The sequence below is a fragment of the Plasmodium relictum genome (genome assembly GCF_900005765.1).
Source record: "Plasmodium relictum strain SGS1 genome assembly, chromosome: 8".
In the NCBI taxonomy this organism is placed as follows: domain Eukaryota; phylum Apicomplexa; class Aconoidasida; order Haemosporida; family Plasmodiidae; genus Plasmodium; species Plasmodium relictum.
In genome coordinates, this window is record NC_041686.1 from 669,638 (window position 1) to 685,292 (window position 15,655).

At 17.5% G+C, this 15,655-nt stretch overlaps 6 protein-coding genes across 6 annotated transcripts; 2 read left to right on the forward strand and 4 right to left on the reverse strand.

The window, feature by feature from the left end:
- Nucleotides 1-105: 105 nt before the first annotated feature.
- CCT5 (T-complex protein 1 subunit epsilon, putative) lies at nucleotides 106-1,713 on the reverse strand (the record flags this gene model as incomplete). Its single annotated transcript, XM_028676249.1, has 1 exon — nucleotides 106-1,713. The coding sequence occupies one exon, from the start codon at nucleotides 1,711-1,713 to the stop codon at nucleotides 106-108; it is 1,608 nt and encodes a 535-aa protein (XP_028532757.1).
- Nucleotides 1,714-2,977: 1,264 nt separating this feature from the next.
- PRELSG_0817900 (CPW-WPC family protein, putative) lies at nucleotides 2,978-4,540 on the reverse strand (the record flags this gene model as incomplete). Its single annotated transcript, XM_028676250.1, has 1 exon — nucleotides 2,978-4,540. The coding sequence occupies one exon, from the start codon at nucleotides 4,538-4,540 to the stop codon at nucleotides 2,978-2,980; it is 1,563 nt and encodes a 520-aa protein (XP_028532758.1).
- An 806-nt stretch (nucleotides 4,541-5,346) lies between these two features.
- SEC22 (SNARE protein, putative) lies at nucleotides 5,347-6,735 on the reverse strand (the record flags this gene model as incomplete). Its single annotated transcript, XM_028676251.1, has 6 exons — nucleotides 5,347-5,460; nucleotides 5,553-5,596; nucleotides 5,695-5,841; nucleotides 5,940-6,026; nucleotides 6,214-6,320; nucleotides 6,569-6,735. The coding sequence occupies 6 exons, from the start codon at nucleotides 6,733-6,735 to the stop codon at nucleotides 5,347-5,349; spliced, it is 666 nt and encodes a 221-aa protein (XP_028532759.1).
- Nucleotides 6,736-8,198: 1,463 nt separating this feature from the next.
- Nucleotides 8,199-9,249, reverse strand: I2 (protein phosphatase inhibitor 2, putative; the record flags this gene model as incomplete). Its single annotated transcript, XM_028676252.1, has 5 exons — nucleotides 8,199-8,292; nucleotides 8,374-8,510; nucleotides 8,691-8,753; nucleotides 8,934-9,042; nucleotides 9,221-9,249. 5 exons carry the CDS (start codon nucleotides 9,247-9,249, stop codon nucleotides 8,199-8,201), a joined length of 432 nt encoding a protein of 143 aa, XP_028532760.1.
- A 2,698-nt stretch (nucleotides 9,250-11,947) lies between these two features.
- Nucleotides 11,948-12,787, forward strand: PRELSG_0818200 (conserved Plasmodium protein, unknown function; the record flags this gene model as incomplete). The annotated part of the gene is made up of 1 exon (XM_028676253.1): nucleotides 11,948-12,787. One exon carries the CDS (start codon nucleotides 11,948-11,950, stop codon nucleotides 12,785-12,787), a length of 840 nt encoding a protein of 279 aa, XP_028532761.1.
- A 1,597-nt stretch (nucleotides 12,788-14,384) lies between these two features.
- Nucleotides 14,385-15,599, forward strand: PRELSG_0818300 (conserved Plasmodium protein, unknown function; the record flags this gene model as incomplete). The annotated part of the gene is made up of 1 exon (XM_028676254.1): nucleotides 14,385-15,599. One exon carries the CDS (start codon nucleotides 14,385-14,387, stop codon nucleotides 15,597-15,599), a length of 1,215 nt encoding a protein of 404 aa, XP_028532762.1.
- Between the last annotated feature and the right edge of the window lie 56 nt (nucleotides 15,600-15,655).

Genomic DNA, 15,655 nt, shown 5'->3' on the forward strand with positions numbered 1-15,655 from the left:
ATAAAAAAAAAAAAGGTAGAATATCTTAATGTAATAAATAGACAATTATGCATATAAATATATATATATAAGTTTATAATGGTAAAATAAATATTAGCGCATAAATTAATTAAAATCATTTGGTGCAATTACATCATCAATTTTTAATATCATTTTAACAACTTGAGTAGCTAAAGAGAATTGGTTGTACTTAGAATTGAATGTTTCAAAAATTCCTTTTTCTATCATATCATCGACCTTGTAATTTAAACTGTCAATACCTAAGTGTTTTTTTTTCTCTTGAATAATTTTAGTTTTAATCTCTGAAATAATATCAATGCTATTTAATCCCATATTGTTGCATAAATTAATTGGTATAGACAATATCGCATTACCAAAGGCTCTAATAGCATATTGCTCTATACCTTTACATTTATCAGCAACATTTTCTATTTCTAATGCAGCATAAATTTCAGTTGATCCTCCACCTGGTAAAATTCTATTATCTCTTATTAAATTACGTACAGAGCATAAAGCATCATGTACACTTCTTTCGCATTCTTCGATCATCATTTGATTTCCTCCTTTTAAAAGAATAGTAATAGCTTTCGTATTAGAACATCCTTCAATATAAACCATTGGATTATTAACAGTACCATGACTTATTTCTCTTATTAAATCAGCCTTACCTAATTTTGATTCATCAATATCTTCAAATCGAGGTATAATTTTTCCACCAGTTGCAATGGCAATTAACTCCATTTCTACTCCTCCTACCCATCTAATTGCTGGAATATTTTCTTTTAATAATAAATAATTAGCTTCATCATCAAAACCCCATTGGCATATGACAAAGTTGGCTCCTGCCTTTTTTAAAGAATCTACCATATCATAAAAGTATTTTTTCTCTATTGTTTGTAAATCTCTATATGCTTCAACATTTGTTATATTTAATTTGTGCTTTATTTTGGGTTTAGGAGGCTCAAAAGGACATGTTAAAATGGCTATTTTTGCATTTCTAATTTCTTTACACATTTGAGAATGGGATAATTCTTTGTTTAATACAATACCTTTTATTAAAGTTGACTCTTCTAATAATCCACCTGTCTTTCCTTCTATTTTTATTAAATCAAATCGAACATCCTTTCTTTTCATATCTGCTACTGAAAGAACAGCATCAGTTACGATATTAGATAATAAATCTTTTTTACTTGATACAATTTTTGAACTTAGAGAAGTACTAGCAACTTTTTTTAAAATTTCATGATCATTTTTTTCAATATCAACACTTATGGCTATATCTTCAATTACTTTTAATGCTATATTACATGCATTCTCAAATCCATCAGCAATTCTTAAAGGATGTATTCCTTTATCAATTAATGTATATGCTTCTTCTAATAAAGCACCTGCTATAATAACTACTCCTGTAGTTCCATCTCCAATTTCATTATCTTGACTTTTTGATAATTCTACTAATAATTTGGCACATTCATGTTGCACATCTATTTTTTCTAAAATTGTTGCTCCATCATTTGTTACAGTAACATTATTATCTTCACTTACAATTATTTTATCCATTCCCCTAGGCCCTATAGAACTTTTTAATATATCTGATACTACTTTTGCTGCTAATATATTGCTTTTATGAGCTTCGATTCCTTTTATCCTTTTTTTTTCTTCTTCTTTTAATATGACAAACGGTTGCCCATATTCATCTATTGCTATATTCATTTCGTTTAAAATAGAGTATATTAATTATACAAAAAAAAAAAAAAAAAAAGTAAAAAGTATATTATCTTCTTACTAAAACCAATTTTTATGAATATTTAAAAATATTTTTTATAAATTTTTAATGATTATTTATTATTGATAATCTCTTTTGAATTTTTTTTTAGAAATATTTTTTTCACCTTTTTAACCAATAATACACAAAAATTTAAAGAAATATTTTATATTCTCATAAAATTTATTAATTTTTATGTAATTTCATATATTTATGTATATATAGGAATAAATTTATTCTGTAAAATACATTTATAAAAATTTCATGAATTTAATTTTTTATACTTCGTATATTTTATAATTTTTTTGTAATTTTTTATTAGAAAAAAAAGTCCATTTAACTATAGAAGTACTAAGGAAAATAATGCAGAAAAAAGCCTTTTTTTTTTTTTTTTCGGGAATATGCTATATAAAAAAAATATTTTGTTCATTCAGTTTTTTAATTTTGTAAAATTCAAAAAAAACAAAAAAAAGAAATTTAACAATTTAAATATTTTTTAAAATTATATATATAAAAGAAAAAAACATAAGAATTTATTTTTTAATATTTATTATTATGGCACTCTTTTATATAATAATTATTTTTCATAATAAATACCTTTACATAAACATTTATATATTAACTGATGAAGGCTATCGTGTAGATGATACTACATAAAAAAAAATTTAATATTTTTTTTTTCTATGTATTGATAATTATTTTTTCTTTTAATTAATATGGATGTAGATTAATAAAAAACAATATTTTAAACTTAATTCTAAAGCTCATTTAAGAAAAAAAGAATAGATTAAGGATTCAAGTATATATTTTGATATCTTATATAAAGAATTGTCTTAATGAAAATCTTATTGAATTTAATTATTATATATTTTTTTTTATATTTTTGATTTTATTTTAGAAGAGTTATGTATTTTATTAAAAAAAAAATAATAAAATATTAAAAAGGCATGGCAAGTGACAAAAAAAAAAAAAAAAAAAATAAATAAATGAAATAATTAAATAAACATAATAAAATAATAAGTACACATTAAAAAGAAGAAATAATTAAAAAAAGAAAAAATTTGGTTTTTTATTCTTTTACATATGAATATATATTTATTTAAAAGACAGCATATATATATATTTTAAATTATTAATATTTTAATTTTTATTTTTTTAGTTCTTAATGATCAATAAATACTTTTTTTTTTTTAATTTATAAATTTTTAACTTTTAATTATTAATAATTTTTCCTGTTGCATTATCAACAGGACCATTAATAATAGATACATAATCTTCTTCTGACATATTATAAATTAATTTTTTTAAAAGAATTTCATAGTTTGAACAAGGCCAAAAAATATGACATTTTTTACTAATTTCTTTTTTTTCTCTTTCATTCATATTTTTTTTCATTAATTTATCACAGTTATATTTATAAGAGTTTGGAGCTAAACAATAACTTAAGGTTTCCTTCCACCCAATTGGGCAATTGTAAGAATAATCTCTTTTGCATTTTTCTAAGCAGCGATATGATACATTACATAATTTTTCAAATTGTTTTTTTTCTTCTATATTTCTATTTTTAAAAATATAATTTTCGTTACAATTCCCATTATAATATTCAGATGGAGCACATTCCTTTTCATTAACTGGTAACCAAAAGTTTGGGCATAAATCATCATAATTTTTTTCGCAGGAATCAATGCAAGGATAATTAAATTGGCATTTTTGTTCATACGTCTGTTTCATTATTTTATCTAAGTGCTTTAAATATATTTTTTTTTTACAATTTCCCTTATATCTATTTGTTGCTATACAATATTCATTGTTCCCTTCAATCCATCCTTCTGGGCATAAAACAGAATAATCACGATCACATTTTTCTTTGCATGGCCATCTAACATCACATAAATTTGAATATATCAATTTTTCTTTATTACTCATATTTGAGAATTTTATCTTATTTAAGCAATTTCCAAGATAATGCTCAGGTGCTTTGCAATATTCATCATTCATCTTTATCCAATCTAATGGGCATAAATAATTTTCAAAATCTTGAACGCAGTTGTTATCACATTGCCAAAATACCAAACATCTTTTTTCTATTACTTTTTTTTCACTTATATCAATATCATTACTTATTTTTTTTTCACATGGCCCTATATATGAATCAGGTGCTATACACAATTTATTATTATCTTTACTTACTTTCCAATTTAAAGGACATTTTTCCCTATAATTACGTATACAATTTTTTATTTCAGATAATGATTCATTCAAAATCTCAGTAGGTACTATTATTTTATTAGACAACCCTAATTGTGATTTTATTTCTTTATTTTTTTTTTGTAATGAATCACTTTGCTCATTCTCTTGGTTTCTTTTTTTTTCTTTTTTTTTTTCTTCTTCTTCTTTCTCTATTTTATCTTCTATTTTTTTTTTTAAACATAATTTTTTTAATTCTTCTATAACTTTTTGACTTTCATTATCTGCTTTATCTTTAAATTCCTTTTCTATCACACTCATGCACTTTTCGTATTCATTAATTATATTCTCTCTCTCTACAACAACATTCTCTCTTTTCTTATCTATACCATTTGCTGCTTTTTTTTCTTTTTCATTTTCTATGTCAAATCTCTTTTTTAAAGAACTGTAATCATATTTACTAACTTTTCTTTTATTACTTTCGTTTATTTTCTTAATTTTTTTATTTTCGGTTTCAGATTTTAAACCGCTTAAACATTTCAAAAAAAAAATAATACAAATACAAATGTAAAATATGGAAAATTTCATTATAAATATATTTACAATTAATATATCACAATTTAAAAAAAAAAAATATATAAATGATATTTATATTTAATTATATAGACATGGGAGAAAATATAAAATAATTTATCTCAACGTTTGTTGATCAAATTAAGTGAACAAAAAAAGCAAAAACTAATATAATATAGAATGCAAATGATAATAAAAAGATAAACACAAAAATAATGATTAAATTTCCTTATAAAAATATTATAAAGATATTTTAAAATCCCTTTTTAATTTTTCTCACAAATTATTGACATAATATATATGTAACTACACATAAAAAAAAAAAAAAAATATTATATATACAAATAATAGTGGCATATACCTCTTTTACCTTAAAAATATTTACTATGTTTAGAATAAAAAAAATAAAAATATAAAACTAAAAGGTATTTAAGTTATTTGAAATGACAATAAAAGCTATTTAATTTTAACAAAAAAAAAAAAGGATTACATGGAGAAATTAACTCAAGAATATTAACTAAAAATGTAACAACAAAAAAAAAAGTAAAATAAAAAATTAAAAAGTTCTTTATAATAAAAATTTAATATCATTCAATTTTAAAATAATTATGCAAAAATATTAATAGAATAAATTAATATTTATAATTTTTTTTATTGTAATACAAAAATTATTATGATTACTTATTATTATTTAATTGTAATAGTAGTGTTGTCATTAATTTTTATAATAAAATATTTTAAACTAAATAAATACATAAAAATATATTTCATTACAAAAAAAATATTAAAAAAAAATTAGATGTAAATTTGTAGAAATAAAATTAAAAGTAAATTTTAAAAATAATTATTAATAAAAAAAAAAAAAATATTGCAAACAATATCCCATATTGATATAAACTGTACTTAAGACTTAAAACTCTTGACACTTTTTTAAACTGAAAAAGTAAATGAAAAATAAAAATTATATAATTGTGATAAAGATATTTTATCTGAAAAATAAATAATATTATTCTAATATAATTCTAACTTTCTCAGATTCATATTTTAAGTTAAATGCTTTTCTTCCAACATCTAAAAAAAAAAGGATTATATATACACATATATATATTTTTAATTATAAAAAGATTAAAAAGGATAAATATATAAATAAATATATATATTTTCTATACCTTCTAAATTTTCCCCTCTTTGTAATATTTCATCTATATTTTTTTTCATAATATAACTAACTTCATTTAAACTTTCATTTAATTTTTTTATAGCTATATTAGAACGAGGATCTTTATACTCTTGTTTTATTTTGGTGATTTTTCTATCTTAAAAAAAAGAAAAAGAAAAAAAAAAAAATTAAAGCATACATATAAATATATTTACATTAATATCGATTTTTTTTTTTTTTTTTAAATAAAATTACCAAATTTTATAAATGAGTATGGTTTTTCTATTGTTTCTATAATTGATCTATAATCTATTGAATGAGTACCATATTGAATCATTAATTCTATATGATAAATATATTAGAAAAAAAAAAGAATTATTTTCATTTAAAATATATCATAATAAAAATATATATATATAAGAACAAAATATATAGAAATGGAATAATTTCAGAGTTAAATAAATATATATAAAATGCTCATTCTTCTAAAATATAAGAAACATATATATGCATTAATTGATGTAAGAACCTTCATTGAACTGTTTACAAATATCATTTAAAAATAAAAAAGCTAATTTTTTTGGGTAAGTAATTGGAAAAACAGCTATATAAGCTATTCCATTTTCAATAAGAAAACTAAAAAAAAAGTTAAGAAAAATAATAAAACAAAAATTAATTTTTATTTTATCTATATGTAAATTGTCTTATAAGCTTATTTAAAAAAAAAAGATAATAAAAATAAAAAATTTCTCATAAAATATATTGTAAGGAAATATTTTATATAGATTTCATTTTTTCAAATTTAGCATGTCAAAAAAATAAAATAAAATTGAAAAATTCAAAATATATGCAAATATTATTTTTATTCTATTTGTTTTCTTTACTGATAATTAAACTGATTGGATGTAATAGTACATAAATTTGGAAATGATTCCAGTTTTTTACATAATTTTTTTAATTCTAATTTATGTGATAAATTTTTGGTCTCACTATTCGTTTCAACTAATGTCATCCCATCGCTAACTCTACATAGTAATACCACATCGCACATTTTTTTTTTATTAAAAAAGCAATAAATATATTTAGAAATCTTATATATTTATAATATTTGTATTAGCATTTAAAAAAGGAAATAAAAAAAAGAAAATTATAAATATAAATACAAACAAATATATTAAAATTCATGTGCTTCATATAACATATTAAACAATTTTATCATCTCATAATTATCTAATATATTTTCTATTTCAATTTTATATAGATATATAAAAAATAATGATTGGAAAAAGTAAAAAAAAATAGAATAAAAAAAATTAAATATAGATTATAAATATTTTTAAAAGATTAAAAAGTAAAAATTTGAGTTAATAATTTTTTCTCATTAAAAATTAGTGAAATTTCTTTTACTAATGTGTAAGAATTAAAAAATAAATAAAAAAAAACTGTCGAGAATTTTTAAAAAAAACTTTTTTATTTTTTATTAATTTTATTTTTACTATTATTTCTTTCAAAGATAAAATTTTTCTATAATACAAAAATAAAACTTTGAAGGTATTCATGTTTTTTTTTTTTTTTCAAATCTAAATAAAAATTTAAGCATGGTTATGTATTATTGAAAGATTTATTTTTTATTTTTCAACAAAAAATTGTTAAAAATATAAGAAGAAATAATAAATAAAAAGTAATCTTGTAAAATTATAAAATTTTTATTTTAAAAAAGTACAAATCAATATATTGACACTTTTTTAATTATAATTAAAATAAAAAAAAATTTAGAATCTAATAAAGAAAAGGAAAAAAAAGTGTTTGTAAATAAAAATACTAAGATAAAAAAAAGTGTAAAATGAAATATATATTTAAAAAATAATTGAAATTAATATATAATTATCTCGTTATATTTTTAGATAAATATAAAATTGCTTATAAAGAAAAAACTTATTTAAAATAATTTTATCTTAAAAAAACATAAAAATATCGACATACATTCTTTTTTTTTTTTTTTTAGCATCTTTTTATTGTATCTAATAATAATATATAAACTTTAATCTATAATTCTTATTTTTATTTTTTTTTTTTTTCTCCTAAAAAATAGTAATTTTTCTACTATAAAAAAAAGAAAAGAAATTGGAATAATTGAGTTAAGCATACATAATATTTTAAAGAACATAAAATGATATATTTTAAAATTTAACTTTGTGAAAGTTTTTTCTAAATTTTCAAAAAAAGAAAAAAATACCAAAAATGAAATTTATAATTTTTAAATATTTTAAAAAATTTACAGTATGCATAATACTAAATTAAATTTACAATTATACTGTCACTATGTGCATATATGTATGTCTACAAAATATATAATTAAAAAATTAACTCTTATATGTTAACCCAAATATCTTATGAATTATATAAAATGAAATAAACATTTCTTAAAATTAAAAAATATATGTATATATATTTATAAAGTATAGAAAAAAACTATTTTAAAAATAATTTTAATTGTTACAAATTTGTTTTGTCTTATTCCTCTGATTTAGAAATCTGATTATTGTTATAATTAGAATCATTTTCATCTAATTTATATTCATCTATATCATCAAAAGTACCTGATTTTCTATAAAATGACAAAAAAAAAAAAAATTATATGAATAGTATATATCATATATTTATTTAAGAAAAAAAATATTAATATAACCTTAATTCTTGAAGCATCTTATATTCATTGTAATGCTTTTTTCTTTTTTCTTTAAAATCAATATTAGAAGAACTTTTACTTTCTTGCTTTTCTACCAATTGATTTAATTTACTTATTAAATCATCAGCAATATTATTCTTAAAAAAAAATTAAGTAGACAAAAGATTTAAATAAAAATAAGTAAAAATAAATTGGTGCAATATAAAAACTATTTGTTCATATAAAATAAATAATTAAAAAAAAAAAAAATAAAAAAAGAAATTAAAAAAGTATCATATGTTCAACTTTAATAAAAAATGTAAAATAATCTATATTACCGTGCCTTCGTTACTTCCTTTTAAATCTCCATATTTCGAAGCTTCATCTTCGGAAGCACTATCCTACATTCATATAATTATTTACAAAAAAAAAAAAAAAATAAAATAAAAATACATTTTTTACAAAATTATATTAATATCAAAGAATAAATGATTTAAAAAATTTTCATTTAAAATTTATAACTTATAATATTTAATTATAATATAAATAAAATAAGTATCCATTTAAATAAGGTATTTTACCATTAAAATAAAATTGAATGGAGTATTAGGTTCTAATATTTTCATTCTTGAACCTCTTTCCTTATCTTGTTCGTTTATAGTTACTTCATCCCATGATATAGTTTTTTTTCTAGAAAACAAAAATAACATATGAATAAAAAAAATACATCGATGAAATATATGTATATGTAATTTAATTATACAATTTTTTTTTAAAATATAAAAAATTTTCCTCTAAAAAAATTATATATAATTTTATATACATATATATATGTTTAATCTTTTTTTCTTTTTTTTAATTATAGTACGTAGAGGATTTATCTATTTTTTTTTTCATTATTTGTCTTATTTATCATATTTTCCTTATTTTGTATATTTTAACATAGTAATATAAATTTTATTTATTTCAGATAGAAGAAAAAATAAAGAAATAAGTTTTCAAAGAAAAATATAAAATAATTTTCTTTCACATATAAAAATTAATAAAAATGTAATATTATTTTATAAACATCTTCTAATGTTCATTCCAGTATAAAGAAGAAAAATTAAAATATTCTGTGTGAGAGCGCACTTGAAAAAATGAAAAAGGAAGCTAATTGCATAATTTTTAAAGTATTTTTTTTTTTCTCTATTTATTTTTCATCAAAAAAAAAAAAAAAAAAAAAAAATAATTAATTAAAAATAAAATATTTTGAAAAAAAAAATGTGAAAAAGAAAAAACTTTAAAATTTTAACACATTTTATTAATTATATTATTTCAAACTTGTTTGTATTATTATTTAAGACATTTATGTTTTTTCAATTTGCATTATTTATCACATATATATCTTATAAACATATATATGTTTCAAAGATACTATTTTTTTTTTAAAGTATAATTAAAATACAAATTTTTAACTTTTATATTTTATTTTAATTTTTTTCTCTATATTTAAAAAGATATCTGAATTTTTGTTAATGAACTTAATATTATAAATGTATTCAATGAATTCTAAATATAAACATTTATTTAACTTTAAAAGAGATATTCTTAATAATTAAAAATTTTATTTAGATAAGTCATTGTAAATGAAATAATAATTTTAGATAATATTTTCTTTCATTCTTTCTCCTCTTTTAAGTTTTTTTAGAAGAAAAAAATTACGTAAATATAAATATAAAAAATGTTATAAATAAAAAATAAAATTACTTATTATTAAAAACGAGATATTAATATATCAAAATAGTGAGGGAGAGAAAAAAAGAATATATATAAAAAAAAAAAGTAATAAAAAGGGAATATAAGCAAATATAACCCTTTATTTTTACTTTTTACTCCTTAAAAATAATATGCAAAAGAATTATATTAAAATTTTTATGTATGTAAATTCTTTAAAAATCTCAAAAAAATATTATAAATATTTAATAGCTTATTTTAACTTAAATTATATATTTTAAGGAATTCGTAATATAATTAGTTGAATAAATATATATACAATAGAACAACAATGTATACTTTTTCTCATTTCTTTTTTCTTTATATTATTTCAATTTTAAAAAAAAGAAATATAGATTATTTAATGATAATGTAAAAGATACTTATATTTAAAAAGAAGCATATAATTAAATTTTTTTAATTTTTTTTAAGTTGTTTGAAAAAATAAAATAAAAAAGATCATGTTGAAATATAAGGCATTTTATAGTCTATTTAAAATAATCACTATAAACAATATAAAGTGCCTAATTGTGAAATACAATTTTTTTGTATATATTTTTTTATTCCTAATTTGATCATAATTTTAATTTTAAATTTTAAATTATTTTATATAAAATTTATTTTTCAGAATATTAATATCGTTTCTTTTATTTGTTTATTCTTTTTATATATAGAAAAAGAGTATATAATATATCGTTTTAAGTATAATTTTTATTTTTTATAATAATCACATTAATTTCTAAAATTTATATATTATAGTAGAACAATTTACTTTTGATATAAATACAGAAACCATCTTATTAATTATTTAAAAATTTATAAGATTATTGAAATATAAAATTTTAATGTAAAAATAAAAGTTATTAAATAATGATTTGAAGAAAGAAAAATTCATGTAAGACATTTTTAAGTTTTTAATTACATAAAAAAGACTACATGAAATATAAAATAAACATTTAAATTTTTAAGTTTTTTTAAAATAAAAATTGTATCATTTAATATTAGTTTCACTTAACTGAATTATTTAATTCATTAAAAAAAAATATATAGCAAAGAAACACAAAGAAAAAAAAAAAAAAAGAAAAATTGCATATCGGTTAAGCCAATTAAATATGATAATATACAATTTTATATTTACAAACTGAATATATAAAGAAACTACTTAAAATATTAAAAAAATGTAAACATTATAAAATAAAAAAAAAGTTAAGAAAATTAAAAAATTTACATATTTTTTAATATTTTAAAAATAATTTCAACAATTATTTTCAGTTACATATTTTTTTATTAAGTTAAATATAGTTTTATTTCTCCTTTTTTTTTTATAAGAATACAATTGAAAACAAAAATTGGACAAGGTATGTATTAAACCATTTTAGTAATAGATATAATTGCATTTATATATTTTTAATTAAAAATAAAGTAAAATAAATATATAATGATTCTATAAGTTTCAGATAAATTAAATTTTTAAATTTACAACAAAATATTTATTAATAATTATATGTTATAGATATGCGCCCTTAAACTTCATACATATGTTCTTTATATTTTAAAAAACTATGTATATATATATATACAATTTTAAATTAGTCCTCCCTATAAAATTTTTATAGATAATAATATATTGAACTTTTTTTTTTTTTTTTTTTTTCTTAGAAATTTTTTACAACATTATACTGTTACATATATTATAAAAAATAATACTATTTCTTTTCTCATTAATATATATATAACACATTTTTTGTTTCTTGTAAAATATTTTTCTTTTTTCTTTTTTTTTAGTTTATATAAAAATATAAAATTTTGAAAGCATTTTAAATATACATAAAAAAGAAAAATGGCTAAAATTGAATTAGTTGACGCAGGATGTTTCATTTCTCAAATGAATGAATTATTATTAATTGATCCATTGTATATAAATTATGCTATAACTCATTATTTTAATTCTTTTATAAATGATAAAAAAGATCTGTTACCACAAGAAAGTTTAAATGGCATTTATTTTCCCAATGCAAAAGCAGGGTTATGGTCATCTTTTGCTATAAGAGAAAATAACAACTTTTCTTATAATTCTAAAGAAACATATAGTAAAAAAAATGAAAAAGATAAAACTTATAATAGTGAAACGGTAATTTCTTTTATTTGTTTTAATAATACTGAATATTTGCATGAATATTTAACAATTCAAAAAATTAATGAATTGGATTGGCAAATATATGAATCAAATAAAAATCATATTGGATATTGTACGAATGAAAAAAATATTAATTTAGATAATGAAAGAGAAAGCAATAACGAAAAAATTTATTTTCCAAATTATTTTACTAATATATTAACAGTAGAAAGTGGGCAAGTTGGCCTATTTTGTATTGAATCCATTAAAAGAAGTTCACATATTCTTCTTCAAAAAAATATCAATAAAGATATTACTAAAAAAGAACAACTTAATGACACATTTAGGGAAAATTTAAATAAATTATATCCATGGTATAACAAAATATGTGATATAACTTTAACTTCATCTATTGGAATAATTGATTTTATTGATATGCCAGTAGGCTGTGTTTGTGTTTCAAATTCAGATTGTGTAGTTAATTATTTATGTGAAATTGTAAAAGATGAAGTAACAGATGAAATTTGGGCAATAAGAGTTAATTTTTTAAAACCATTGAAATAAAGATGCTTCCTATATTTTATAAAGAACTATTCCATAAATTAAAATAATTAAGAGCTATCAAATTAAATAAAATTAACTGGATTATAGAGAAAAAATAAATAATAATAATAATAATAAATAAATATAACGAATAAATTAAAAAAAAAAAGTTTAAGAACTAAAATAATAAAATTTTAAAATAATTATATAAAAAATTAATTTTTACATTTTCATTGAAAAGTTTATAATTAAAATAGAATGAATTAGTAATTACAAGAAAAAATATATGTTACATATATTTATATATATGTGTGTATATTCTTAATTTTTATCTATAATAATATATAAAAATAAATGAATTTTGAAAGATTTTTGCCTTCATTTTTTTGTTTAATTTAATATTAATTAAAGAGTAAATTTTAAAATTATTTAAAAAAAAAGAAAATTTTTTTTTTATAGTTTTTGCAAATATTTATATTATTTTTTGAGTTTCCATCTACTATGCTATTCTTAATTATGCATTGTCTAATTAAGGAATTAGTAAAGTTATGTTTAAATTTTAATAATATAAAAAAAAAAATATATTTTTTAATCATTCTTTATTATTATTTTTATAGCTTTTTTTATACTGTTATAAAAAAAAAATTAATATTTTTAAAAGAGTATCAAAAATATTTTTACTTATAAATAAAAAGAATTAATAAAAACATAATATATATATATATTTTAACTATTTAAAATTAAATGATTTTTTAATAGAATAATGTAAGATAAAAAATTTATTTAAAGCATATTCCTATATTAAAGTTATTATTTAAAAGAAATATTCTTTTATTTAATCCGATTTATGTAAATAAAATATATGTTTTTCTCTGTAATTGTTCTTTATATAGTTCATTACTTATTTTATTCTATTTGTTATTTATGTGCACTTAACGCTCTCTTATTTATATATTCATTTTGTTATTCATTATTTATTTATTTAATTTTCTTATTCTTCCCTTATATATATATTTATTAATTTGCATATCAGTTTCATCTTTCATTTTACAGTACCATCATCCTTTTATTACAATTGTTTATGATCATACTATTCTTTTTCATAATCACAAAAACTTTATATTTTAATATAAAAAAATAAAGTGTCAAAAATAAGTAATTTACATTAAAAAGAAAAAAAAAAATTTATTTCTTTTTAAATATTTTTTTAAAATAAAAATTTAGTTATTTGTTTCTGATATAATATGTACACTATGCTATTTCGTAAAAGAAAAAAAAAAAGTGAATTTTTTTTTTACTTCTTAAGAAGAAAAGACAATTAACTAAATATATATTTTCATTCTTTTCTTCCACTTTATTTTTTATTTATTTTTTTTTTTTTTATGTTTATATACTTAATTATACGATAATTATATTATTTTTACATTTTATAATTTTATGTATGTATATATTTATTAATGTATTTAATTTTATGATATATCCTCAATCTTGATACGCGACATGTGCTTGTTCATTTCTAATTTTTTTCTTTATTCTATTGCGTTTTTTCCCTTTTTTTTTTTTTTTTAACAGATTTCGTATTCCCTGCAAACAGATGAAAAACTTTTCTTAATTCACAATGATAATTGAAAATAGGAAAAAAGACTTAGAAATTAGGATATATGAAGAAGAAATATATGAAGATTTACAAAAAGCATATAAAGAAAATTTTTCTAAATACGTTAATGAAGATAATTATGAAATTTCTACTTATAAAGCAAGTGCAAATATATTAGATTACAAAATATATCATGAAGATTTTCAGAATAAAAATAAAAAAAATGATTCTGAAATTATACATAAAAATATTGATGCAAATAAATCATTTAAGAAATTCGTAGGAAAAAAAATAAACATTAAAAACGAATATTATGACTTAATTATAGAAGATGGAAAAAATAAAAAGGAAATAATAGACAGATATATTCCATTTTGTAAATATAATACAGGAGTCCTTTCAAGAATTATTGAAATAAAGAATATACTTTCAAATATTAAAAATCACATAAATTCTAAAACAAAACTTATAAATAATAAAAAATTATTAGCTACAGACGTTCTTTCCGATTTACTAGAAATAGATAATAAAATTAGTGCAATTATAAAATATGGTGAGATATATGATCTTAATTTTTTTGATAATGTAAAATATTATAAATATGTAAATAATTCAATAAAATATAAAAATTTAAACATTTTTGAAATTATTCAGAAGTTAAAAAGAATTCCCAATAATGATCAATTATATAAGAAAATTAAAATTGTAAATTTCAATAATATATTATCAATTCAGAAAAAAAATCTTTACAACAAATTCAAAGAGATTGTTTACAAAATAGATGATTTTCAGTCTTTATCATATGAAAATTGTTTTAATGAAAAAGAAAATATTGCAAGTATTTTACTTTCCTTTTACTTATTTATAAGTTTATCCTTAAACGAGAATATGAACAAAAGAATACTTAATTATATATATTTAATAAATTTAAAAATAAAAAAGTGCAAAGAATACTTAGAAAATGAAAAAAATAATAAAATACTAAAAATGCTTTCTAATTTTAAATCACTTACAAATATTTATTATGATGAAGAATCTTTTAAAGAAGTATTTCTTCTAAATTTAAATCAAGACAATGAGGCATTATTACAATTATATAAAAAATTACTAGATAATGAAATAAAAGTTGATTTAATATCGCATGAAATCAACAAAATAAATAATATAATTGAATTAATAAATAAAAATTTAGATAAAAACAATGAAATAATAAAATCATTATTTAGTAAATTATAATTTGAAAAAAAAAAATTCTATCAAAATTTTTATTATTTTAAAAGAATATTCCATAA